This window comes from Microtus pennsylvanicus, chromosome 15 (assembly GCF_037038515.1).
Source record: "Microtus pennsylvanicus isolate mMicPen1 chromosome 15, mMicPen1.hap1, whole genome shotgun sequence".
NCBI lineage: Eukaryota > Metazoa > Chordata > Mammalia > Rodentia > Cricetidae > Microtus > Microtus pennsylvanicus.
Window position 1 is genome coordinate 34,555,414 of NC_134593.1, and position 27,988 is coordinate 34,583,401.

At 45.9% G+C, this 27,988-nt stretch overlaps 1 protein-coding gene across 4 annotated transcripts; it reads right to left on the bottom strand.

The window, feature by feature from the left end:
* Positions 1-441: 441 nt before the first annotated feature.
* On the bottom strand, positions 442-24,098 carry Slc25a30 (solute carrier family 25 member 30). 4 transcript variants are annotated; one of them, XM_075949169.1, is made up of 10 exons: positions 23,976-24,098; positions 16,115-16,239; positions 14,484-14,631; positions 13,449-13,543; positions 11,823-11,908; positions 8,022-8,117; positions 7,315-7,439; positions 5,279-5,417; positions 3,696-3,776; positions 442-2,923 (listed from the first exon to the last, which is right to left on the bottom strand). In XM_075949169.1, exons 2-10 carry the CDS (start codon positions 16,176-16,178, stop codon positions 2,882-2,884), a joined length of 876 nt encoding a protein of 291 aa, XP_075805284.1. In that variant the 5' UTR covers positions 16,179-16,239; positions 23,976-24,098; the 3' UTR covers positions 442-2,881. The 4 variants fall into 4 exon arrangements, with proteins under 4 accessions (XP_075805284.1, XP_075805286.1, XP_075805285.1 ...); XM_075949171.1 differs by having other exon boundaries at positions 23,874-24,085; XM_075949170.1 differs by having other exon boundaries at positions 2,742-2,923; positions 23,902-24,036.
* Between the last annotated feature and the right edge of the window lie 3,890 nt (positions 24,099-27,988).

The window sequence follows — 27,988 nt, forward strand, 5'->3', positions numbered from 1 at the left end:
AAATGGACATCTGCAAAATCCTTTCAAGCAACCAAAAAGCTGACCAACCAAATCTATACTTAGTTTTGTTGTTTTCTGTGAAACAAGTGTCCCTGTCTGGCCCAGCCAACCAAGCTCCTGTTTCTAGCAGCACCTAGCACTGGATGCAGGACCAGCGGATTGTGACTGGTGTTGCGAATGTTGAGCCCACCTTACCAAGCCAGCCTCGCAACCAAGTTCACTCCCCTCTGCTAACCTACAGAGTTCTTCACAAAATGATGCAGGGGGGGGGGGGGCATCACACAAATACAAGTTTAAGTTGATCTGATAACTTTTCCATGCAGAGAGAAGTACCCATGGCTGCTTTCACAAACACAGCTCCTCCCCCAGCCTTCTGGACCCTCTGCAGCTTGTCTTTGTCTAAAGGTGTCTATGTTTCTGAAATAACCATGAGCCATCGTATTGTTATATATTATTTCAGTTTATTAAATAATAAAACAAGGTTTATGCCACACAATCCAACCATGTATAAAGAGCTTGAAATAGAAAAGCTTGTGGAAAATGTATATTCTTTACATAACATGTACTATTTACAGCAGATGAATAAATACAGAGAACGGGAACCATTTTTACATTCCAGATCACAGCATCAATAACAACACAATTTCCTTCAACTTAGTTACAAAAACTTGAAATAGTTTTCACCATACTTAAGCAAACTGCCAAGCGGAAGTGTTACGGCCACATCCATATCACCAAGTGCTTTAAGTTGTCTCTGGGTGAGGGGCATCAACGACTGTGTTAACTCCAGGGGGATAGGAAAAGCAGGTGAAGACCCTGTCGTATAAGGCACTTAATTTAAGACACCACCCTTGTCTTAAAATACTGCAATTCTGCCTAAAAACACGCTGAAGTTTACAGTGAAGCTTAAGTTTCTTTTCATCCAGGTACAGACACATACATAATTTGAATAAACTGATAATGCTATCTGACATTTACTCTTTACATGATCTTCAAAATGCACCTTTTTTTTTTTTTTGCTTTTTCCGCCAGTCGGTGGGGGTACACGCCTTTAATTCCAGCCCTTGGGAGGCAGAGGCAGACGAATCTCTATGAGTGAACAGTTCGGTCTTAAAAAAAAAAAAAAAGAGTTTTCCAGGACGGCTAGGGCTACCTGTTTCGAAAAAACAAAAATAAACAAAAAGTGATTTGAGAAAAATGCAGTCCTTTCAACTCAAAGCCTCTGTGGAGTCTATCACTGGAGGGAAGGTTCAGGTCAGCTCTAACACACAGTGGGAGCCTGGCCAGCAGCAGCGTGGGTCCTCCACTGCCATCTAGTGGCGTTCTAGGGAGTTGTGACCTTTCTTCATCTTTAAGCCATCTGCTCTCTGTGACGATTTCGTCTTAGCTTTACTTTTAGAAATCAAACCCAGCTTCGCTGTTTTCAAATGAAAACATTAATAAAGAAGCCAAGGTGAAAATGTATGAGAGAAAAAAAGCACTCAACCCTCAGGGGAAGGAAACCCTCACGCTTCTGCCTCGAGAAGAGATGAGGAATACACCTGCCATCGGCCCGGCTTAGAGTCCCAGTTAGCACTGAGACTTCCACAGGGTACACCTGAAGGGACTGGGCTCCCTTCTAGAAACAGAAAGCTCTTGGCTCTTAGAGACATCTGCTTTAAAAGTATAAGAGGTTTTTACCAGTCTCAGAAGAAATAAAAATCGGTAGCCGGGCGTTATGTACCTGTTGTCGAAAAGGAGATAAAGTCATCAGTTTGGGTTGGGGCGGGGCTCAGTGTGCGGCAGATACCCAGAATGCACTAGGTTTGATCCCCAACGACACAAAAATTAAAGGGGATGAAAGAAAATAAATCATTTGTTTTTAATTTCAAGGAAGTTAACTAGGAAATCTCAGAGAAAGGTTTTGAAACAAACCTGCCCTGAGCTAAAGGAAAGGCTAGAAGTCTGGAGGCATCCCTCTTCCAGTCACTAGCAACTAAAATCCTCACCTGCAATGCTACTCAACAAGGCCTTCCATCAGAAGAACCCCATGGTACCTCAACTGTTTACGTAAACACGCTCCCGTTTCAAGTGGCAGCCTCGGTACTTTTCCCTTCATCTGACACCGACTTCACTAAGCATGATTAGCCCCATGTGATCAACATGGAAAAAATAAAACTTTGCTAAAAATCATAGGGCAAATGGCTAACGTTACCTGACAAAGGTCGAGCCTTCGGAGGCTTTAACTTCACTTACTGCGAGTGAAGGAGTCTGCCCGATCACAAACTATAAAGCAGTGAATGTTCTAAAAATCTACTTCCGCACAGGTCGAGACCTTAAAAGTTCAAATGTAAAATCTCTTCAGCTGCTGGGAAACTAAAGCTCTCAACAGTCGAGGAATAATACTAGCCAAGGTGTGTGTGGGGGGGGGGGACGGGGGCGGACAATGACAACACTCATTCACTCAGGAGCCTTCTCAGAACAAGAACAGGACCCCACCCTCCCGGGCCTCCATCACTCCGGAGCGTTCCCACAGCTGAAGTCCAGAAGCAGCAGCAAGGCGGCTCTCCCAGAGGAAAACTGCACACGGTCCTGATTTTCCCTGTAAGTTTTCTACAGAAAGAAACGTGTATTCTGTACATTATCTCGGGTGTCAAAGGGCACTTCCACAGTAAAAACCATTACACACGACAACGTGTTGCGGTTTAGTCTCTGAACAGGGATGAAAAAGTGCCCGGTGCCAACGCATGACAATCTGAGGAACCCGGTCTTCACCATCCTACTGCTCTCTCATCCAAGAAGCTGTGATGAGCTGTGCGGGGAGAAGCAGCCAGAAGCACAGGAGGTTCTACCATCGCCGATGCTGGCTTTTCAGGAGAATGTCTTGCGTAGCACAGACTGGTCACATGTCCAGTTTCTTCAGCTGCTCGTATGTCAAAAAGAACTATGGTTATGGGTTAAGGATGCCAAGAAAATGTCATGTTACCAAGTCCGACACATAGAGCAGACAGACAACTTGGCTTCTCTGCTGGTCAGCATCTGCAGACAGCTTGCCCAAGGACGCCATCCCACTTGAGTTCCATGCCCAGTCTCAGGCTGCCTCCCCAGGTGTTGCCCAAGGGCAACTCAGGACAGAGAGCAGAGCTGAGACCTACAGACCCCTCAGCCTCAGGCTCCTCAGGAATGATACCCACTCTCATCAGCAAAGACCTCACCGGGCAGAGTACAACAGAGCCCCAGGAAGCTCTTCTCTGGCATTTCTCCATCAATAAAGAAAGGGGATGCCAACCCCAGCACCCCACCTCGAACGTCTTTCCATGTCTGCTGACCGGCCCCTCCTGACCTGACACCTGGCTGTCACTTCCAGAGCTAAGTCCGCCCATGTTCGGTCAGTGACCTACAGTAAACACGCTTACACACTAATGGCACCTACATCCTCCCCCGGGAGAGCAGGAGACATAGCAATCACATCACTCTGGAATTGCAGATGACTGTGAGTCACCGCGTGGTTGCTGAGACTTGAACTCAGGTCCTCTGGAAGAGATGCCCATGCTCTCAACCACCCAACCTTCTCTCCAGTCCAGAGTGGCTATTTCTTAGAATCAGAGGAACTCAAAAGGATAAGAACTTACTTCTACATTTTAGTTTGTAAACAAAACAAATAATATTCTTTGGTTATAGCCTTTTTTAGATCGACCACAACAAAAAAAGGATACAATGATATTCCAAGGACCAAGACGCAACCAATTTGGCCAAAAACCTTTATACAGAGCCAAAAAACCTTCATTCTTCCATGTCTATTAAAAAGAAAACAAAAAAGTATTAACTTCCCATTCTCCAATTATGTCAAATGCATCAATAATGTGTCAAACTGATATACTTTTTAGTCGAATTAAATCCCAAAGTTGAGGATGCCACCCCCACCCCCAACCTAAATGGTGGAAAGAACTGAATCCCACAGTTGTCCTGACTGAACCTGGGAAACCAAGCCTGCTAAAGTGGTCTTTCCCCTCAGTTGTGGCAAAGAGCAGCAGCCCACACTGCTCTGCCCGCACAGCCCACTATAAGGTTGGGAGTGCCGATGTACAACCAGCTTGTGTGTTGTGCCCCTAAAGGCCATGTGTCACACAGGAGCTGCAGTTCCTAATGGAATGACCTGCTGGCTGCTGGAGGCAAGGGATTCAGAAGATGGGGAGATGCAGCCATTGGTACCTATTCCAATCTAGATGCAAGAATATAGAGAAACCAAACGCCTGAGTGGACTCAACAGGCTTTGGGTGGTGCCATTTACAAATGACAATTTTCATTTGTTTGCTTTTTGAGACAGAGTAAACAGACACAAAATAAACATAATTTTTAAAAAAATGTAAAGCAGGGCTGGAGAGATGGCTCAGTGGTTAAGAGCACTGGCAGCTCTTCCACAGGTCTGTGAGTTCAATTCCCAGCAACCACATGGTGGCTCACAGCCATCTATAATGGGATCTGATGCCCTCTTCTGGCCTGCTGGTATGCATGCAGCACACACACACACACACAGATATAACACACACACACACACACACATATACAGTTTACATATATATAAACTATTTTAAAAATGTAAAGCAATCCTTGAAGACCAAGAAACATTAGCATCATGCTGAGACCTGGAGCAAGCGTCCCTAAGCTTTGGCTGCTGGTGACCTGGTGGGGAAGCTGAACACTTTCCTCTGCTAGAACCAGTACTCTAAGCTGCGGTCAGATTGATGCACTCCTGTAAGTAACATATGGACAGGATACTTACTCCAGTTGGACCCAAGAGGGAAGAGGTCCACTCTGGAAAGGGAGAGTTTTATAACCACAGAAAATATTACTATTTTAGCAACCTTCCTAGCAGGGGAAAAGTATGTGAAAAATGAACTTTAATTTATAAAATTTCTTATAGCTCTTGGACTTTCAACCCTAGTGTGGTTGAAACCATGACAACCAAAAATGTCCTGTCATACCAGGCATGGTGGCACATGCCTTTTATCACAGCAGAGGCAGGTGGATCTCGGTCTACACAGCAAATTCCATGCCAGCCAGGGCTGCATAGCTAAGACCCTGTCTTAAAATTTTTTTTTAAAAAGTATACGTTATATGTCTCCCCAAGGGCTCTATGGCCTCATTCATCATCATAGCTTAGTTACTTCAATGTGTGTGAGTGTGTGTGTATGTGTGTGAGTGTGTGTGTGTGTGTGAGAGAGAGAGAGAGAGTGTGTGTGTGTGTGTGTGTGTGTGTGCGTGTAGCTCACAATCCTGCACAGACACTCATTCTCACCTGCAATAAGCAATCCACGGTACCTTTGTAGCCAGAGCACCCGCCATCACGAAGGACCCTCTGATTCATCATGCGGGTCCTCACAACATCAACAGGGTTGGAGGCCAGAGCCCCCACCAGACCACAGGTGAAGCTTGACCTACGGAGAAAATAGTATTGGAAACGACAGGAACTTCCACTCAGCTACAGCTACACAGGCAGGAAACAAGACAGCTTCCTCCCAAATGACCTTCAAGTAAATACAGAGCTACCTGAGCGGGACCAAGAATGAGGTCCACGGGGCTGGAGATGGCTCATCCGATAAGAGCACTTGTTCTCACAGAGGACCCAGGTTCAGATCCCAGCACCCACATGGTGACGCACAGCCATCTGTAACTCCAGTTCCAGGGTCCTGATGCCCTGAGCTGGGCAGGCACCAGGCACATGCATAGTGAATACACACACACCACACCCCCACACACAGGTAAAACACTCATACATGTAAAAAAACAAGACTAAAAATAAATAAAGCACAAGATTCCCTCACTGCGTATCCCCCACGGGGTCTTAAGTTCTAGTAGACTGCCAGTCTCACGAGACCACCGTAGGCCACACTGAGTATCGTTGCTAAACTGGGTTGTATCTAGCCAACACCTGTCTGTGTACATAAGCAACTATTCCCCAATTTATTTAACTTACTGAGTTGCAGAAAGCATAAAACAGAATGGCTACACTCTCACTTCCTTGCTGAACTCTGTGGAGATCATCTATATACCATCTCCTCTTCTCTGGCCTAAACATTCCTGCGCACACCCAGATGCGGCTCTCAGAACCACTTTTCACTGTGAGTGCTACTCTCTTCCTCAACAGTTTCTTTTCTTTTTTTTTTTCCTCTGTGCAACAGCCCTGGCTATCCTGGAACTCACTCTGTAGACCAGGCTGGCCTTAAACTCACAGAGATCCTCCTGCCTCTGCCTCCCAAGTGCTGAGATTAAAGGCACAGCCCGGCTCCTGAACGTTTCTTCTGTTCAAACTAAACACTGAACTGAACTCTGCTGCAGTTTTATTCTATCAGTATCCGTCAGCTCAGGTTTCCACCTCAGCGTTCCTCACTTGCTGACTCGCTCATTCTCTGCTGTGGAGGTTGTTTTGTTCACACTAAAGTTTGTCCATATTTGCAGCATACAAACTCTGCCCACTAGTTGTAGATAGTGCTCCCCCTAGTGGTGAAACACGGCACACGCCACACTTGCCTAAATGTCCCCGTCCAGACCAAGTCACTGAGCCCACCGATGGATTAAATGGTCTATGCTGTGTTTGTATAAACGTGATAACCTGTAGTTATTAAAAACAAGTGAAGGTCAGAGAGATGGCTCAGCAGTTAAGAGGGTATAGTGTTCCTATAGAATCCAAGTTAGATTCCCAGCACCCATATCTGATGTTAACGTCTGCCTGGAACTCCAGTTCTGGGGCTCTGACATCATCCCTCTGACCTCCGCAGGCCTTTGCACCGTGTGCACCGACACAAACATGAACAATCAGAAATAGCTAAAGCTGTAAGAACAGACATGGAAATATATTTGGGATGTGTTGTCACGCTTTTAAAAGCAGTGTAATACAAACATTACTTTCCTTGTTTGTAAACTACATGTGATGTTTGTGTGCAAACACACGGTTTGCATACACTCAGGTACATATCTGTTAACAACAGCTACCTATGTGAAGGCATAAAGACTTTTATCTGGTCGTGTTTGACTTCTGTATTACAATTTTTCAAATAAGAAAGTATAATACTATTAAATACTTTCTCTAAAACTTCCATAAATTTATACAAAAATTCACCCTAAGGTAATGCATACCTAAAATATTAATCTTTATTTTTTTTCAAGACAGCATTTCTCTTTGTAGCCCTGGCTGTCCCTGGAACTCACTTTGTGGACCAGGCTGGCCTCAAACTCACAGAGATCCTCCTGCCTCTGCCTCTCTAGTGCTGAGATTAAAGGCAAGCGCCAAGACTGCCCAGTTAAAATATTAAATTTTAAAATCCATACACATACAGAAAATGCGTAGAGACGGTGTCTCCCATCAGACCTGAGAGAATCAGGTGCTTCTTGGTGATGTCATAGACCGGAAGCTCCACACCGACAACAATGGCAGCCCTCTGGGCTGTGAGGGACACGCCCTGGGTAGAAAGATGAATAGGAACATGATTTCCACATCCCTCCAGGGAAGGCCAGGGTACGGAGCTCTATCCTACCCGTTACTAGTTCTGTCATCAGGTAGGAGAGGGGAGTAACAGAGTAAAGAAGCACCAAGCGGGAACTCAAGAGTCCATTCCTGGCCAGACAGTGGCTTGGACAAACCATCCTCAAAGCCTCCAGTTCCTGCCACGCTGAAGGATCAGACCCATGCTCTACATCGGCACTTGCCTGACCACAGACTTCACCTAAGCCATGAAACTGTGTAGGTCCCCCACCCAGTGGGAAGGGGACCCGGGGACACCAAAGAACCAAAACAATGAAAAGCAAACATCAAATAAACAAAAAGAGCTCGGCTTTCACAAATCCCCCGTGTGCACTATCTGAGGGGCAGCTGGAAACCACAATGCACTCCTCACGTTCCCATTTTAACAGTAAGTTAAGAAGGAAGGCGTCCTCAAATGGAGAAAGTGGCGTTCCTCTTACTCCATGACGACACTCAGATTAAAACAGTGAGGAGGGGTCAGGAAATGCCAGCTGTGGCTTCTTCGGCGCTCCAGGCTCACCTTCCACAGTCCTCTTGTCCCTTCCTGCTGGTAGATGTTAATGAAGTTGCCTATCATTCCTCCTTGAACAGCGCTGTTCTGGGCTTGCATTCGGATCTACAGATCATCAGAAGATGTAACATGAGAAGGAGACTGGCCTGTTCTCCACCCCTCACCACCAGAGACCTAAGAAAACCTCCCATCAGGTGCTTAATGGTGTTTGGGGAAAACCAGCATAAATATGACTGTGATGCTCCCTTCAGATGCCTCGGCACCCATGGCACCCATGGCACAGGTCCCTGTGATGCTCCCTTCAGATACCCTCGGCACCCATGGCACAGGTCCCTGTGATGCTCCCTTCAGATACCCTCGGCACCCATGGCACAGGTCCCTGTGATGCTCCCTTCAGATACCCTCGGCACCCATGGCACAGGTCCCTGTGATGCTCCCTTCAGATGCCCTCGGCACCCATGGCACAGGTCCCTGTGATGCTCCCTTCAGATGCCCTCGGCACCCATGGCACAGGTCCCTGTGATGCTCCCTTCAGATGCCCTCGGCACCCATGGCACAGGTCCCTGTGATGCTCCCTTCAGATACCCTCGGCACCCATGGCACAGGTCCCTGTGATGCTCCCTTCAGATACCCTCGGCACCCATGGCACAGGTCCCTGTGATGCTCCCTTCACACACCCTGGGCACCCATGGCATAGGTCCCTGTGATGCTCCCTTCAGATGCCCTCGGCACCCATGGCACAGGTCCCTGTGATGCTCCCTTCAGATGCCCTGGGCAGACCCATGGCACAGGTCCCTGTGATGCTCCCTTCACACACCCTGGGCAGACCCATGGCATAGGTTGGCCCTTAGCAACTCCAGCACTAAAAAGGACTAAGCAGCACCACAGTGTATTATCCAGCATTTTGTTAAGTCTTGGGTCTTTTCTGTTTCTCTCCTCTCTCTCTCTCTCTCTCTCTCTCTCTCTCTCTCTCTCTCTCTCTCTCTCTCTCTCTCTCTCGGTTGTTGTCTTTTGGGAAGGTCAGGTATAGCCTATTTCTGTCTATGAGTTAGTAAGAAGGAAAAAGAGAGGATTTTTTTTTTTCTGACACAGGATTTCTCTGCATAATCCTGGCTGCCCTGGAGCTCGCTTTGTAGACCACTCTGGCTTCAAACTCATAGTTGCACTAGCGGGATTAAAGGTGTGTGCCACCACAGCCAGCTAGAGAAAGTGATGTTAATATTTAAAGTTTACTATAACCAGTGAGAGCCACCCAGTGACTCGGCTGCAGTAAACTGCAGCAAGTCTAGTTCTTAAATTGCTCCAAGCCACAATTATTTCCAAATTGTCAAAGGTATGCAAATAAGCCATCGATAGGATGCTGTTACACTTTCGTACACTGGAACTTCCACAGTTCACAGAGTCTAGGAGAGCCACGTGACTGACTGAGACTCTACAGTTATGTGGAATGTTCAATGGAGCCCTTTGTCTTAGGAGTAAAGAGAAGGGCTGGGGAGGTGGCTCAGTGGTTAAGAGCACTGACTGCTCTTCCAGAGGACCCAAGTTCAATTCCTAGCACCCATATGGTAGTTCAACTGTCTGTAACTCCAGTCCCAGGGATGGGTACCAGGCATCCAGGTGGTATACAGACATACATACAAGCAAAACACCCATACCCATTAAATAAATCAGAGAGAAAAACAGAATGAAGGAATTCTCATTTAAAAAAAAAATCAATATCTTACATTTGTTGAGGGAACAAATATATTGACACTAACTTCAAAAGGAACTGTTACTGCCTCATTAACTTGGCTGACTTGGGGAAACTAACCAAAATACAGACATGACCTTCCCGATTTAAGAAATTAATAGGAGCCGGGCGGTGGTGGCGCACGCCTTTAATCCCAGCACTCGGGAGGCAGAGGCAGGCGGATCTCTGTGAGTTCGAGGCCAGCCTGGTCTACAAGAGCTAGTTCCAGGACAGGAACCAAAAGCTACGGAGAAACCCTGTCTCAAAAAATCAAAAAAAAAAAAAGAAAAAAGAAATTAATAGGAGCCGGTGCACACTTGCACTGAGAGGCAAAGGCAGGTGGATCTCTGTGAGTTCAAGGTCAGCCTGGTCTACAGAGTGAGTTCCAGGACAGTCTGGACTGTCCCACAGAGAAACTCCATCTCAAAAAAACAAAAGAAATAAATAGGAGAACTGGGCAGTGGTGGCACATGCCTTTAATCCCAGAGGCAGAGGTGAGTTGGAGGCTAGTTTGGTCTACAGAGAGGACAAGCCAGGGCTACACAGAGAAACCCTGGAAAAGGAAGAAAGAAATTAATAGGAGTGTGGATCTGCATGCTACCCCTTGCCTTCATAGCAGGTATGAAGCATTGTGTGCCCAACATGTCATAGTTTGATGCCTGTCAGCACCTATCAGAGTGAAGGTTCCAGAAGGCAGGGTCCTCCCCTAGTCATTCGAGATGCTATCACAAGGTCCAAAGCATAGAATCTTGTTAAATAAGGGAATGGAAAGGGGAGCTCCAGACGGCATTCATGTGGGATTTTTTTTTAATTACTCATCATCCCTTTGCCTTAATCCCTTAATAGATTAGTGTCTATTCAGTGTGTCCTCAACAGTTCATCAACGTGTTGCTTCTAACTGTTATAGATGGCATACTTCCATTTGTATTTCCTGGCATAAAGGTAGTAGGAAAGAAAACATATTCAGAAATATTAATGAGGGGGCCGGAGAGACAGCTCAATGGCAGAGAGCACTGGGCTTTTGCAGAGGACCTGGGTTCAGTTCCCAGCACCTACATGATGGCTCACAACCATTTGTAGCTCCAGTTCTAGAGGATATGATGCCCTCTTCTGGCCTCTGCAGATGCTGCACACATGGTACACAGTCATGCATGCAGATAGAACACCCACACAAATAAAATAATAAATAAATACATTTTTAAAAAATATTAACATGAAGCCTAGATTTATGCAATTTTGTGTAGCTACTGCATTATTCAATGAACCAACAAAATAGAGGAGATTTTCTGTAAAAAGCAAAATCAAATATATATATAAACAAAAGGTTTCTTACTGCTTAATCACCAAAATTTTTATCTTTAAAATGAACTCTAGGGCTGGAGAGATGGCTCAGAAGTAAAGAGTACTGGCTGCTCTTCCAGAGGTCTTGAGTTCAATTCCCAGCAACCACATGGTGGCTCACAACCATCTGTACTGAGATCTGGCTCCCTCCTCTGGCATGTGGGCATACATCAAGGCAGAATGTTGTATACATAATAAATAAATAAATCTAAAAAAAAAATTTAAATGAACTCTATACAATAGTAAGCTCATCTGTATCAGTGGAAATCCACTTAGTAGCTTTTTAAAAGTTTGAAATTTAAGACTCATAGTGTAGTGGTTTGAAGAAAGAAAATGGCCCCTACAGGGTCACAGAGAGTGGTACTATTAGGAGGTGTGGCTTAGCTGGAAGAAATGTGTTACTGGGGCAGGCTTTGGGAGTTCTCAGAAGCTCAAGCCAGGCCTAGGGTCTCAGTCTCTTCCTGCTGCCCGCGGATCCATACGTAGAATTCTCAGCTTCTTCTCCAGCATGCCACCATGCTTCCTGTCGTGATGAATGGACTACACCTCTGAACTATAAGCCAACCCCAGTTAAATGTTTCCCTTTATAAGAGTTGCCATGGTCATGGTGTCTGTTCACAGCAATAAAATCCTAGCTAAGACACACAGTTTGCTATATTTGTGGAGTCTCATCTGAATGCTGTCCCCAGTTCCAAAAATAAAAATGTGGACCGTGCCTCTCTGATGCAGCCAGCACTTACTTTCAAAACGTCAGTTGGGTTAGCAATAGCTGAGGATATGACTCCAGACAGAATTCCACACACAACATTGATCAGCAGGGTTTCATCTATAAATAAAGACACAGTGGTTGGCTTTTTGTCCGTAGAGTTTTTCCTGTAAATGACTCCAATATAAATTAATCCATTACACTCTACCTGCTCATCTGAACATAAATGTATGCTGTGTGAATCAAGCAGTTAATCTTAAATAATTATCTGCTATTCCTCTGTTTTTCCAAATGGATGTGTAGTGCAACTGCCTTGTATATTCACGCTCGTCCCAGAGACACACGCTGATCCCAGAGACACACGCTGATCCCAGAAACACACGCTGATCCCACAGACACGCGCTGATCCCAGAGACACGCTGATCCCAGAGACACATGCTGATCCCAGACACACGCTGATCCCAGAGACACATGCTGATCCCAGACACACGCTGATCCTAGAGACACACACTGATCCCACAGACACGCGCTGATCCCAGAGACACACGCTGATCCCACAGACACACGCTGATCCCACAGACACACGCTGATCCCACAGACACACGCTGATCTCAGACACATGCTGCTATCACAGCTCTTAGAGTAAGACAACACACTCATTTAGTGCCTTCCTGAAAATAGGGTGATAATTCAATTTCAGAAAATTTCCCGTTGGCAAGTGGAAATGGTATGGCATGTAGCTCAGCATTTGAACATCAAGACAAATGACTGCTCCCACCCCTAGCTGAGAAGCTCCTGACAACTGAGGACTTCTGGGGTAGGGAGAGGGCTGTTTTCCTTTAAGAGAACAGATGGTCTTTGTTAGGTTGACCACACCCCAGTGGATGGTACCCATGAGTACACAGCAGCACAAATTAGTCTCTGGGTCATAAAGAAATGACCATGATGTTGGGAGAGGGTGAGGAGGCGGGGTGGGTCTGGGAGGAGGCTATTTCAAACACAAGTGATGAAAACAAAGGTTCTTTCTCTCCGCTCAGGTCGAGCACTGATGTGGGAGTGTCATATATCAATCTGTTGATTTCTTTGGCTAAGCAATAAAGAAACTGCTAGGCCCATTTGATAGGCCCACCCTTAGGTGGGTGGAGTAAACAGAACAGAACGCTGGGAGGAAGAGGAAGTGAGGTCAGACTCGACAGCTCTCCTCTCCAGAGCAGACGCCTTCAGAGAGATGCCATGCTACCTGCTCCAGGGAAGACGCACGCTATGAAGCTCCGACCCAGGATGGACTTAGGCTAGAATCTTCCCGGTAAGCGCACCTAGGGGCGCTACACAGATGATTAGAAATGGGCTAAATTAATATGTGAGAATTAGCCTAGAAGAGGCTAGATAGAAATGGGCCAGAGCAGTGTTTAAAAGAATACAGTTTCCGTGTAATTATTTTGGGCATAAGCTAGCCGGGCAGGCGGCTGGGGTCTTGGGGGCGCAGCCCCGCCGCTGCCCCATATTACTACAGATGAGCACAGTTTGCTTACTCTTTGTACCCAGTCTTTTCCTTAGGCGTCGAAAATGAACCAAATAATTAAAAACCTGTTCCATAATGTCTGGACTAAAGCAACTACGAACCCCCTGACTGTCCCCAGGAAAACAGGCTGCCACCCACCTTCTGGGCGTTCCACAGCTAATCGCTTCAAGCTCTGGTAAGTGCCAATCTTGATGGTGCCATAGGAAGCCTGGCGCAGCATCGCAGGGGCAATCCTGTCCCATCGGCATGCAGGCAGACAAAAGCCAACCTACACGTCAGAAAATCTCAGAAAGACTCAAGCGCAAAGACATAATCTACAGCTAAAATGTCTTAGGTGTCTCTATGTAGTCTTCCCTTGCTGGAGCTCAATAGGTAGACCAGGCTAGCCTTAAACTCACCCGCCTCTGCATCCCGAGTGCTGGGATTAAAGTCATGTGCCACCACAACCAGATGAAAATGGATTTCTTAACGTAGAAAAGGTAACAAAACACAAGTGGCTCTTGAAATCAGAGGTGATTTTGAGGTCCCTGAATGGAAGCTTGAGACCCCATACTTACCTTTGATGAAAATGCAAATATGGAGCTAATATGCCCACTCAAATTAAAATATGTAGTCACCCCCTTCTCAGTACAAAGAACCCAGGAAGACAGGTACACGGTCAGGTTTTTTCCCCCTCTCTCTCTAAGTTGTTCCCAATACAATATCAAGTTCAAGCGAACGCAAGCCAAATTTTTCCATCCTAGACAACACTCTCCCATCCTCTGGGCAACCAGATGCATTATATTCATCCCAAGGCCACCCTCTGGGAGGTCCTCCAGATCCTCCCTTCTTCCTCCCACGACTTCACGCTCATCCGTACAAAGGATTCCTAAATCCACCAATACAGCTCTGTAGCGTTTCCAGCTGCTGTGTTCAGACCAAATGAGCAAGGGGAGGGCCCTGTATCCACTAGAAAGGGCCCACAGTTAAACACACACACACACACATACACACACACACACACACACACGGGGGAAAGGAGTGGGGAGAGGGGGAGAAGGGTGGGAGGAGGGGGAGAAGGGTGGGAGGAGGGGGAGGGAAATGGGAGGCTGGGAGGAGGTGGAAACTTGTTTTTTTTTTTCTCCTTTTCTCAATAAAAAAAAAAAAACCACAGACACACAAAAGTGGACTCACCCAGAATACAGCGCCTTCAGCCCTTCTTCTCGACCTATCCTCATCAGCGCATGCAACATCCCGCGATACCTGATTTCTCGGAAGTTGGCATCATTTGTCTGGCCTTGGATCTGGAGCCGGGTCTTAGTTAAATCAATTGGAAACGTGCCTTAAAGTGTTAAAGAAAAGAGTTGGCGATTTAGGTCGGTGGTAGAGTGCTTGCCTAGCAACCCACGGCCCTGGGTTTGGTCCTCAGCTGGGGGGGGGGGGGGGGTAAAGAAAAATAAAAAATATCGCCCTGAAAAAAAGTAACATTAAGAAATGTCAGGGCTGGGGAAATAGACCACTTGCAAAGACACTTGCTATATAAGCATAGAGACCTGAATTGGTTCCCAGCCTCCACATTACAAAAAGGTGATGTGAAGACAGGGGCTTGCTTGCTGGCCAGGCAGCCTAGCCTACTTAGCAAGTTCCAGGGCAGTGAGAATCGAAAGAAAGAAAGAAAGAAAGAAAGAAAGAAAGAGAGAGAGAGAGAGAGAGAGAGAGAGAGAGAGAGAGAGAGAGAGAGAGAGAGAGATATGTTTTTGTTCTAAGACAAGGTCTCATGTTGCCCATCTTGGCTTCCAACTTGCTCTGTAGCTGAAGCTGACCTTGAGCTGAAGCTGACCTTGAGCTCCTGATCATCTTGCCCTCACCTCCCAAAATGCCAGGGTTACAGGTGTGTGCTCCCAAACTCAGTTAAACATCTACTTTTATATAAAGCTGAGGAGGCTGTGCTGCTATAAAACAGATAAACAAAATCATTTACCCAAAGAGGAAACCCACTTACAACTCCAAATAACTGTATTTTTTATGTATGAAAAAGCTAAGATTGGGTTTGATGACTGAATAGAGGTTTATAGAAGTCGATGGCATTTTCACTTAGCAAGAAGAGTTTATAGTTTAAAAGGAAGCCTGATGAGGCAGGTAAGGATACTTGCCACCCGACCTGACCATTTACCCACATATACAGAATCCATCCTCACACAGCAACCCTGGCTCAGAAAGTCCAGGCTAACTCACTCAGGGAGAAGACTCAGTCTCTCAAACCCTTCCGTTCATTTGCAGAATGTGGGTAATCAGGCACCTCGCACATCAATGGAGTCAGGGACATGTCCAAGCCAGCACAAGACACTTGGGAGCCAAGTTGTCAACAGGTGCTTGACAGAGCATGGACACAGGAGCAATGCAGTCAGAACCCAACTGATGACGTCAGAGCGGAATGCGGGCCATGTAAAAGCTAGAAAGTGTCGGAGCACAGTCAATCTGCTCTGGTTCAGAGAAGTCCCTGGAAAGTGCCAAACTTCTCTGCAGCCAAATGGGTTAATAATGGCAACGTGGAGGAAAGGGCACGGTAACAGGGTCAATCACTCCAAATGGGAGTCTTGAAACTATCTGGTCAACTTTCTCCCTCTCGCACTTTAAAACCCAAGCTGCTAATAAGTAGCTAAAGACCAATCTGTCTAAAAACATATTCCGAGAACACCTGTCTCCAGACTGAGGTTATTATTTCATGAGCCTGCATTCTGTATTTGAACGCCAAGCACACCACACACCAAACATGACAGCCATCACACCCCATCAGGCAAGGCTTCAGCGGCCAGGCTCCTTACCGCATTCCGCTGTGATGGAGGCCAGCCCCCCATACACAAAGGGCTTCCAGTTGAGGGCTGACATTCTCCCCGTCCTTGGAGTTACTCAAACATTGCCTCCCACAGGTCTTCCTCCAGGTTTTGTCCTGAATACAAAAGGGGAAAAGGTTCAAAACCAAAAGTCTCAGTCACTGTTCTCTTGCTGTGCAGAGACAAAGTGACCACTGCGACTCTTACAAAGGAAAGCATTTAATTGAGGTGCTTGCTTGCAGGTTCAGAGGTTTAGTACAGTATCATCACGGTGGGGAGCATGGTAGAGCAGTAGCTGAGAGCTACATCCTGATTTACAGGCTAAGACAGAAAGACTGGGTGTGGCATGGGCTTTTGAAACCTCAAAGCCTACCCCCAGAGATACAACTTCTCCAACCAGGCTACACCTCCTAATCCTTCTAATCCTATCAAACAGTTCCACTCCCTGGTGAGGAAGCCTTCAAATACAGGAGCCTATGAGAGCCATTCTTATTCAAACCACCACACATAACTTCCCACAGGCAGCTTCTGCTTCAAACTCTATCCAAGGGTTTTATTCAGAGAGCTCCCAAACACCCCCTTCAACAAGTGAGACAAACTTTGCCCATGTCCAACACCCTGTATGGTTTGAATGAAAATGGCCCCATAGGTTCACAGGGAGTGGCACTATTAGGTGTGGCCTTGTTGAAGGAAGTGTGTCACTGGGGGTGGGGTGTCAGTAGGTTTCAAATGCTCACACCAGGCCTAGTGGGGCTTTCTCTTACTGCTGCCTGCCGATCCACAGGTCTATCTGAATGGCACCATGCTGATATGTGTGTGCCATGATGATAACACACCTCTGAAACTGTAAGCCAGTCCCAATTAGATATCTTCCTTTATAAGAGTGGCTGTGGCCATGGTTTCTCATCACAGCAATAAAACCCAAAGACAGGTCGTAAATGAGCAATCTCTAATCTTACTTCTCAGGGGCCCTGAGCCTACATCTGCCAGGCTCACACCCTGATACGTGTGTGCACTTCAGCACAGCTCAGAAGAGGCTGCTTTCTTATTTTACCTTAGACCCCTAAATTCCTCATGCAATAACATTTGCTATTCATTTGCCACTGTCTTAGTGAGTCCCTAAAGGGAAACATTATATTTCCCTCGGGAATACCAAAATTAGAAACCAATATAAGCCTAGATCAAATGAAAATCCCTCACCATGAACAAAATTCTCTTGAAGTGTGTACTCGGTAAATGCCTACTCACTCCCTCCAGACTGTGTTACAAGCACAGAGGCATGAAGGAAAACAGAGGCAGACCTCGGTCAGAAGTACACTTGGTTCCTATGCTAAGTATTTTCTGCACCAACACCACCATAACCAGAACAGCCAGCCCAACAAATAGTACAGCACAGACTTACTTATATTTACTTTTGGACTATTTCACACACACACACACACACACACACACACACACACACACACACACACACACAATGTATTGTGATCACATATATTGTCCTCTGTCCTCCCTTTATCCTCTGAACCCTTTCTCCCACCTAGTTTCCCAGTGGCTACACCATTGAGAGGAAATGACACCCCCTCCTCCAGCAGTTAATAGGCACTAGTTCTTCAGGAAGGGAAGGGGCTTCAATATCTCCTCCTCAATGCATGATGGGAAGTTGAGAATCTACTGTATCCATAAAGGCTAGATGTTTATGGCTACAACAGCAAAGTCATATCTGGATGGCTGTGTTCTGTGATATCCTTCATCATCTGGCCCAGAGCTTACTGGTCCAGCCAGGGAGGCTGGCCATCGAGTCCCAAGATTCCACCTGTCTCCACTTCCCAAGCACGGGCCCTGCAGGCATGCATCACTCCACCTGCCTTTTCACACGGGTCTGGGACGCAAACTCGGACTCTTGGCAAGCACTTCGCCAACTGAGCTGTCTCCACAGCCCTCCCCACAGTAAAGCAAGCATCTTTGAAATGAACTGAAGGCCCTTACTCTAGTCGCCAAAACTCTCGCTATCCCAAAATATACCCCTGCCCAGCTTCTCCATGACTGGGGGGAAGTGATGCTATACATCCATCAGGCACCTGTGTGGAACGCGGGCTTCCTTAGAAGTTCAGCTTTGGGTGCAGACCAAGCATCGTGTCATTCCTGTAAACCAGTAAGTCAAAGAAAAGATGGCCTCAGGGGACCCTGTGTTTACATTCTGTTATAATAGCTCTTTTTCAATATGACAATATAGTCGAGTCTTCATTCACCTAATTTACGAGTCTTTTTCTCCAGTTAAATGTGTAAACATGGATCTATGTGGATGGGTATATTTGTACACCCCGGTGCACAACAGCCTCCAAAGAGCCAGCAAAAGTTTATGGTAAAGAGATACTTAGTTTTAATTTTTAACTATACTACCATCACCATACCCTCACGCTGTGCCGCAAATTAACTGCCTAGTTTTCTGTTGCTATTTTTGAGCCATAATTAGTTCTATAAGTTTTAATATTAAGTATTTTTTTTTCTTCCCTTGGTTTTGGCTTTGGCTCGTTTTGTTTTTGAGGCAGTCGCCTATGCCAAGCAGACCTTGAACTTACTAAGCAGATAAAGATGGCTCTGGACGTCTGATCCTCCTGCTTCCTGGAATTGTAAGTATGCATCACTACACCTGGCTTCATGCAGTGCTGCAGATCAAACCCAGGTTCCTGCATGCTAGGTGTGATGGCTAATCCTAGCTGTCACCCTCACCCAGTAGGAAGAGGAAACCTCTACTGGGAATTGGCCTGTGGGTATGCCTGTGCAGCATTCTGACTAACTGATGCAGGATGGTCCAGCCTACTGTGAGAAGCACCATCTCTAGGGAGGTGGGCCTGAGCTACGTAAGAAAGGTAGCAAGCTGAAAGTGAGCGAGAAGCAGGCCAGCAGCAGTGTTCCTCCGATTTCCGCCTTTACGTCCCTTGATGGTAGAGTGTAACCAGTCAGAAGAAATAACCCCTTTCCTCCGTGTTTATCTCATAGCAACATAAAAGAAACCAGCATGGTAATTGGTACCAGGAATGGGGTGTTACTGTGACTTACTCTACCATGGTTTTTGGGGGGAAGACTATAGAAGTGTTAGAACTTGGGACTGTTGAATACTCAGATTTTAAAGAGTGGGTGCTGTGAGAGCTTTAGAAGATAATGTAGACAATGAAGGCCTGGCTTGGGTCATTTCAGAGGGAAGCAAAGACTCTACTAGGGTCACTCATATGATACTTTGGATTAGGAATCTGGTTGCTGATCAGCCAAGGCTAAAGAAGCAGCTTGATTACCGAAAGACCAGCCCTGCTGAAGTGAAACCTTCTGTGCTTTACCGGGACAACAGATGCTGGTCCTCTGGGGCTGAAGAATCAGCTGTGATTAGTAAGAGATCAGCCTCACTGATGTGAAATATTCAAGGAATTATTTCTCTAGGGTCAACACACAAGCTGCGGTCTGGGAAGGCCAAGGCTGCTTCTCAAGCTGCCGGTGGGAACTTGACAATATCTAAGGGTCACCCACATGGTACGGGCTTTGAAAGCAAGCATGTAAGGCAAGATTGAAGGGACTAGAGAGCAGCTGAAGCTAAGCAACGTCCAAGAGAGGCCACTGGTGAAGGTCTAATCTCATTTTCAGTGGGCGCTGGGATACTGGAGATAACAGGCCTGTGGAGTTTCTGCCAAGGTCAATGGCAGGTGTGGAGTTGAGCTGGCCTGCATCTACAAGGCGAGCTCTGTGAGCTGCAGAAGGCGCAGCTGGGGAAGTGGGGCTGCTCAGGCTGTTGGGAACATGAATGAATGCCAGATACTGGACACTGAGCTCTACAATCTAGATTCTGGGTTTGCCTTGATCTGACTGTAACTATGCTCCAGTTCTTTCTTGGAATAAGAAAGTAAATAACCTAGTTTTTGTTTTACAGGAGCCCACAGTTAAGGGACTTTGAACTTTTAGAGAGATAGGGAACTTTGAAAGTGTTACAATTTTTTTAAAGATTGTGGTGCTTAAAAGAATAAAGATGGCTTATACTTAGGAAGAGCCAGAAAACCTCAGGGAGGTGGACACGCATCCAAGTAAGGCCCTTCTGGAGGCTGGCATCTGTCAACGGGTGTGTTCTAGGCAAACCGCCAGAGGTTCGGTTATCTTGGGCTGTGTAATCTGTACTCACTAAACTAACCCATGTATGTCTGAGCTCTCATAGGCAGGCTCTCCCCACGCATGTTCTTTAACTTTCCTGTAAGGAACGGCATTTCGGTGAGCCCCAATTCTATATGGCGAAGATCAAGATAGAGATGGGTGTGTCTGGCGAGTTTCTCAACTTGAGAACTAGGAAAGGGATTACCAGTCTGCAGACAGCCAGAGTCGAGTGGTGGCTGGAGATCACTTCCCGTCATACCCTTGTGTCTGACTGTCCTCTCGAAATCTGAATGAAAGCCAGTGACCAGTTCTCTCTGCTGCACCATAAACACAAGGCAGGTCAGACGTCATGATGGCATATCTGACGTCAGGCATGGCTATACCTACACTTTCCACACGAAGGACGTGCGTCAGTCCTCACGACCCGTGAGACAAACTTCACAATTAAAGCAACAAGGCTCAGAAAAGCAGAGCAAGTCTTTATTCATGGCAGGGCACCCAAGCAAGTGTCTCACTGAAGGACTGCATGGCCTTTCGTCTTCAGACCACTCTGCATCCACACAGTATCTTCTGGCTGTAAAATACGTAGGCGCGTGCACGAGTGTGTGTATGTGTGTGTGTGTGTGTGTGTGTGTGTTGAAGACTGGAGGATGTATCTTGGTGACACAGCACTTGTCTAGCATGTAGAAGGCTCAGGGTGTGTGAATGAAAATCTCTATGCAAAGGAACCTCTAAGGTTCTCCCTGAACTTAGGATGCTCACCACCTCCCATTCCAATATTATCATATCATGCTTTATGTTAATTGCCATTTCTCTTCACCTGACTTTATTTATATAAGTATAAAGAGAAATCATTAAAACATAGTACTTGGAAAAGGACTAAAACTTCACAGGAAATAAAACAAATAGGACGATATGAAATTAAAAGACTTCTTTTCATAAAGAATGAAAAGAGCCTACAGAATCAGAGGGGAAAATCTTCGCCAACCACCTATGAGACAGGGGACTGATATCCAGAATAGAAAAGGAACTGCAAAAATTAAAAACCAAATTCAACCAATACTAAACTGGACACCGGGTTCAAAAGAATTACAAAAGACCAAGAGACACTTAAACAAGCATTCAACATCTTAGTCATCAGGTATTAAAACTGCTTTGAGATGGGTCCCTTTAATTCCAGCACTCTGGGGGCAGAGGCAGGTAGGTGGTTCTTTGTGAGTTGAAGGCCAGCCTGGTCTACATAGTTCCAGGACAGCCTGAACTACCTAGTGAGAACCTGTTTTAAAGAAACAGAACAAAAACAAAAGCAAACTAAAACTGCTTTGAGGTCCCATCTCAGACAGAATGGCTGCCTTCGAGAGAACTAATGAGGACAGCAAGATGGCTTAGTAGGTGAAAGCCCTTATCATGGAGCCTGAGAACCTGAGCTCAGTCCTGGAGAGCTACAGCAGACCTGAATTCTAAGTTATTCTCCGACTCTGCACCTGCACGATAGGTTCTCTCACACATGAGAGGCCATGTGCGCACACACACACACATAACACACACACCACACGCACACATTAACTTTAAAAAGACAACAAATGCTAGCGAGCATGTATCTAAAGGGCAAATCTCACTCCCTGCTGGTAGAAATGTAAATCTGTCTAGCCACTATGGAATTCAGTATGGAAGGAGATATAAATATGTGTGTGTGTGTGTGTGTGTGTGTGTGTGTGTGTGTGTGTGTATATATATATATATATATATATCATTTGATCCAGCTTGGGTCTATACCCAAATGACTCCAAATTAACATAAGACAGAGATACATGCACATTCGTGGCCATTGCTACTCTGTTACAATAGCCAGAAAATAGAACCAATCTAGAAGTCCATTGGATGATTTGGATATAGATGTGGCCCATGCCTGACAGGAGGTGCGCACCTTTAGTCCCAAGCCCTTGGGAGGCAGAGGCAGGTGGATTTCTGAGTTCAAGGCCAGCTTGGTCAAGTTCTAAGCCAGATAAAGCTACACAGTGAGAACCTATCTTAAACATAACAAAAATAAGTGGAAAAGAAAAGAAAAAGGAAACAAAAAAGAGTGATCCACATATACCTTGGAATTTTACACACACAATAGAAAACATATAATCATGCCCTTTGCAGGAAATACATACAATTGGAAATAACTATATTAAACAAAATCCAAGACCCAGAAAGACAAATATTGCAAGTTCTATAATTGTATGTGTATTTGTTTGTGTGTGCATGTGTGTGTACACAGTTCATGATACTAGAAAGAAGATCATGAGAGGGAAGGAAGAGACCCTAAGGGAGACAAGAAATAGTGTGAAGGAGTATGGGAAACAAGAAAGCAAAGGGGCTCTAGCTAGGGAAGAAAGGGAGTCAGAGGGGGGGGGGCAGCTGAATGAATGAGAGCAAAGACGTCATTGAGAAACTCACTGCTTTGTATGCTCATTTTTTAAAAGTTGATACTTGCTGCTTCCCAAGTTTCTCTTATATATATTATATATATATATATATATATAATATTATATATTATAAATCATTTTCATTTTGGTGTATCCTTTCAGTCTACAGCCTTAAAGTGTAATCACATACTCTACCCTTTCCTGTTCTCATAAATCTCTCCCGTTACAGTCTTTTCTTAAGCAGTTCCTTTTCCCTATTCTTTTTAAAACCACACAGCGAGGAACTGAGAGAACGGCTCAACGGTTAAGAGTACTGGCTGCTCTTCCAGAGGACCAGGGATCAATTCCCAGCATCCATATCAAAACACCTGCTCAAAACTCCAGTTCCAAGGATCTGATGCCCTCTGGCTTCCTGCACACATGTGGTGCACATAAGCTCACACACAAACACATAAATAAAAATAAATAAATCTTTTTAACAACAACAACAAAAAGCTCACAAAGAAAAACAAATCCAGCACAGACATATGGAATATGGGGTTTTAAGAACACTTTAGAAACCGGTACCATTTCACGTGAGTTTAACTGAGCCCGTGTTACAAAAGTTGGCAGCGCCGATGCCAAGATCAAAATTCATGCCTTTCAACTTTACACTACGCATCTCCGAATGTAGAATCTGCAAGGGCGTTCCAGCATTGTTGTGCTATTCTTAGGCAAGAAGAATCCTGACTATTGCGAGTGTTTAGCCTGAAATTATACCCAAAAAGACTTTAAAACGCATTAACACGTTTTAATAACTTCTCGAGCAATTCATTTGACAGGTTCTTGCGAACCCGGGAAGCAACCCTGGCTTGTTCCACAAGCAACTGCGTGTGTGTGCCTTAAAGGGATGTAACTGTTTATTATCCATCTATTTAGCAACGCTGAACATCGAACCCGGGACCCTGAGCTAAAGAACTCAACCACTGGGTTACATCGCCAGTCCTCCACCAGCAATTCAATGGGTGGCGAGCCCTTTCCCGGTACTGAACCCGCGGGTGCTGAGGCTGCACCGTCTCAGCCCACGGGATGGGAGGAAGTGTCGCAGCCAAGGGTGCAACCGCTGAGCCTCCCGGACACCCCCCTCGGCCATCCCAGGCGGCTCCCGCAGAACCACCAGAACCCAAGAGCGAGCACGGGCCCGAAAGCCTCGTGCCTACCGAACGCAGCCCGCGTACGCCAAAGCACTTCAGCCCGGTGCAAACCCGCGACAGTGTTTCTCCGGCTAGGTCGTCTAGGCAGCAGCGTGGCTGGGAACTCACCCAGCGGCGGAGCTTCTCCTCCCACTCCTCCGAGCCGGTGCAGCCGCCTGGGAGCAACGCGGGGCGGGAGCGGAAGAAAAGGCCGCCGAGCTGCGGGCGCTGCCCAAGCCAGGGTGAGGCTCCTCCCACATCTCGTTGGGCACGCCCATATCGCGTTCTCATTGGGCACTAACGACACCGGCCCCTCAAGGCCACGCCCCCGCCTGCATTCGCCCCTGCCCAGGAAGAGTGATCTCCGCGAAGCTAGGCTGGGAATCTCAGGCTCTTACTAAGGGGGACCACTCGCTACCGCCTTACAGCCTGCGGTCTGTGTAAGAGAAAACAGGAAGTCACAGAGCCAAAGAACTCTTCTCCAGAGACGTTTCTCTGTGTCTCCTGGAGCCTCCGCCGTCGCAAAGACATCGTCTTACACTTACTATTTCTACCCTTGAACTTTATAATTTGAGACGTGAACTGAGAACCCTTTACGCAGAGTCGCCAAACGCTAGCATTTGGCAACACTTGTGTTCTTTCTGGCTGTCTATTCCTCCCACACCAAACTCTTGAAAAGTTGCCACTTATCACATACAAGAAACGAAACTGAACACGTTTTCCGTCATATCCCATATACTACCACGTTTATATCTCCTTTGCTGTCTCAAAAGGTCGTAGACAGGTGCACACATTAAATTCAGGAGCTACTGAAAATTAGCCCAATGCGTTTGGATTAACCTCTCCTAAACGTCTTAGTGAGCTGTGCTCTAACTTTTCTAAATTCTTCTTAACTTTGGCATATTTGCGGTCCACACCAATTGTCTTGTCATGTTCTGGATTCACGGGATTATTTTCCTCATGATTACAGTCAGAAACATTTAGAACAAAGGCGGGTACTCCCATCACTTCCGGACATGCACAGTTTGACATAATTATCCACCAGGCCAAGATGCAAAGAGCCACCACTTGCTCAAGGCTCCTCTCTCCTCAACAAAGCCAGTGGAGATAAATACCTCCCAGGATAAGCTGAAACCTGGTGACTATTTTCTCCCCAACAATACCCTACCCAATGGATACAGCACACACTGATGAATTCTTCCCACACCAGTAATAACTGTATTACTTTGCAATTCTAACACCCTTTTTCTGTATTTTCTGGCTGGTATTCGTGTCTACAGAGCAAGCACCTGCCTCTGCCTTCTCTAATCCTTCCTTTTCCAACCGTCCTCCTCTTTGCTATGAGTCGTGCGGTATGAGGACTGGATTTGTTCTTGATTCAACTGCCAAAACCAGATACCAGTACAATTCTGGTACTCGGATTGCCACCTCTGGCCGTTGGGAGCCCCCTCACATTGCTCCTGTGTTCTGGGGATATTTTATCTTCCAGCGCTTCTTGCTCCCTAGTACAAAGCCCACCCACCAGTTCTCACATCATCTCCCTTTCTATTGCACTCGGAGACTGTAACATCATAAAGTCCTTTTACATTGTCCTTTTCCCTTTTTATAGTGTATCATGTGACATAAAACAGTATAGTTGGGTTCTCTTTAGGAAGTGAGCCAACATAATGAATGTATATTAAAAGGGAATCTATTCAACCACCTTGTGGTCTGGGTAGTCCAAAAGTGGCTGTCTTAACTACAGAAAGTCCACCAGCCTGAATGCCTCAGCAGTCCCAATAGAACACCAAAGGCCTGGAAGACTTCTATAGACATGGTCTTAAGTCCATGTTGGAAAGCTAATGAAGCTGGGCTCTGGTGCCAGCAAAGGCGCTTAGAAGCAGAGGCAGAAGCACTCACCAGCAAGAGGCTAAGGCAAGCAGGCAAAATGTTTTTCCCTTGGGGCTCCTTGTATCCGACTGATGCTGAAATGTGTTGCTCACCTTCAGGGTAAGTCTTCCCACTTCAGTATCCCTACCCAGGAACATTCCTCACAGGCACCCTAATCTAGAGAATGCTTCATGGGTGTCCTGGCAGGCTTGATTCTAGATCTGTCAAGGCGACAACCAGTGTTAACCTCACAAACAATGTGCCTTCTAACCACAGATTTTAAGATTTATTTATTTGTACAGATGCCAAAAGAGTATACCAGATCTCAATACAGATGGTCGTGAGCCACCATGTGGTTGTTGGGAATTGAACTCAGGACCTCTGGAAGATCAGCTAATGCTTTTAACCTCTGAGCCATCTCTCCAGCCCCACCAAAGATATTTATTTTGTTTTTAGATTTGTTTTTTCAATTTATGTGTGTGAGTTTTTTGTTTATGTGTGTCTGTGCACCACATGGATACCTGGTATCCATGAAGATCATCAAGAGAACAAAAGATCCTCTAGAACTGGAGCATAGACATTTGTGAGCTGCTGTGTGGATGCTGGGAACTAAACCCAGGTCAGTCTATTAACCTGGCAATACACAGGTTAATAGAAATGGGTTAAATTAATATATAAGAGTTAGCCAATAAGAAGCTAGAGCTAATGAGCCAAGCAGTGATTTAATTAATACAGTTTCTGTGTGATTATTTTGGTTCTGGGCAGCCGGGACAAATAAGCGGCCTCCTTACTACAGTTCTGGCTTCCCCGTTCCTCTGTGTTTTTTCTCTAACCATAGTGAATTCTCTCATTCCACCAGCATTAATACATTTATCGATTTGTTATATTCCTTAATTTATACAAAATAGTTGATTCCGTGTCAGGAGTGGAATTTAACAGGCTGGTGGCACGTAGGCTGTGAATGAATTCATCAAAGACTGAAGGCAGAAATGAAGTTCATTAAAACATACTTCAGAGAAGCCACTGAGGATGAGACGGTGGGGGAACTTCCTCCACAGAGGTTTTCTAGGCAGCTGATCCTAGAGACGGGAAGTTGTCGGCAGGCGACCAGGCAGGTGAATCGGTGTCGTAGTGCAGGGGAATAATTGCAATAGAGGCTTACCACGGTTTGCAGTAACCTGACCTTGAAGTTGCATTGGTCTTGCCTGAATCAGCTGGCCTTACTCACCAGTCCTAACTGGCATCCTCAGTTTGCAGCTAAGGCTTGTTATGATTAACTCTTTCTGCCTGGATAACAGTCCTGCTTGGAGGCAGCAATGACCTTGTCCCAAGTTCAGCCTGCTCCGTGGCAAAACATCCTTATTCTGAAGCTGGAATTGCCCCATCTGTCTCAGAATGAACACAACTGAGACACACGGTAGCACCACCTGCCACAAAGTCACTAGGTTTGAGACTTCTTATTTTAGTCTTTATAATCCTTTAACTATGATCCAATTAATGTACAGTGCTCCAAAGTTCCTGAATTAATATACTTGTCTCCTAAAACTTCTTTCCATTAATTTATGGTGTGTGTGTGTGTGTGTGTGTGAGTGTATGTGTGTGTCTGTGTGTGTGTGCATGCACGTGTGTCATGGGAAACCTTAAAGAGTCAATTATCCCCTCCCATCAGGGCACCTAGGGCTTCAACTTAGGTCATCAGGCTTGGTGGCAAGTGCCTTTACCTGCTGAACCACATGGGAGGCCCCAATGTGCTTTTCAGTATGTTTAAGGGCATCTGTTCACTTGTTTGTTTTTAACTATTTTATGTGTATGTGTGCGCACCACGTTTGTGCGGTACCCAAGCAAACCAGAAAAGGGCTTCTGGAACTAGAGTTACAGATAGTTGTGAGAGAAACCATGTAGCCCTGCCAGAGACAGACACCAGTTGGAATCTTGCTGGTAAACCACAGCCACATGGCGATACAACAGATTACTAGCAATGGATTAAACTAAGATGTAAGAGTTAGCCAATAAGAAGTTAGAGTTTATGGGCCAAGCAGTGTTTTAAATAATATAGTTTCTGTGTGGTTATTTTGGTTCTGGGTGGCCAGAACAAACAAGTAGTCCCTCCTTGCTACACACTCCTAATCCCTAAAATGGGGTGAGGCAGGAGACTGCATCCAAGCTGCTATCAGAAGTCATTGTGCCAGCCATATCCCTACTACACCATGAGCTCCATGGGGGAGACTCAACAGAGCATCCGCTGGGGTCTGCTCCTGATAAAATCACACTGG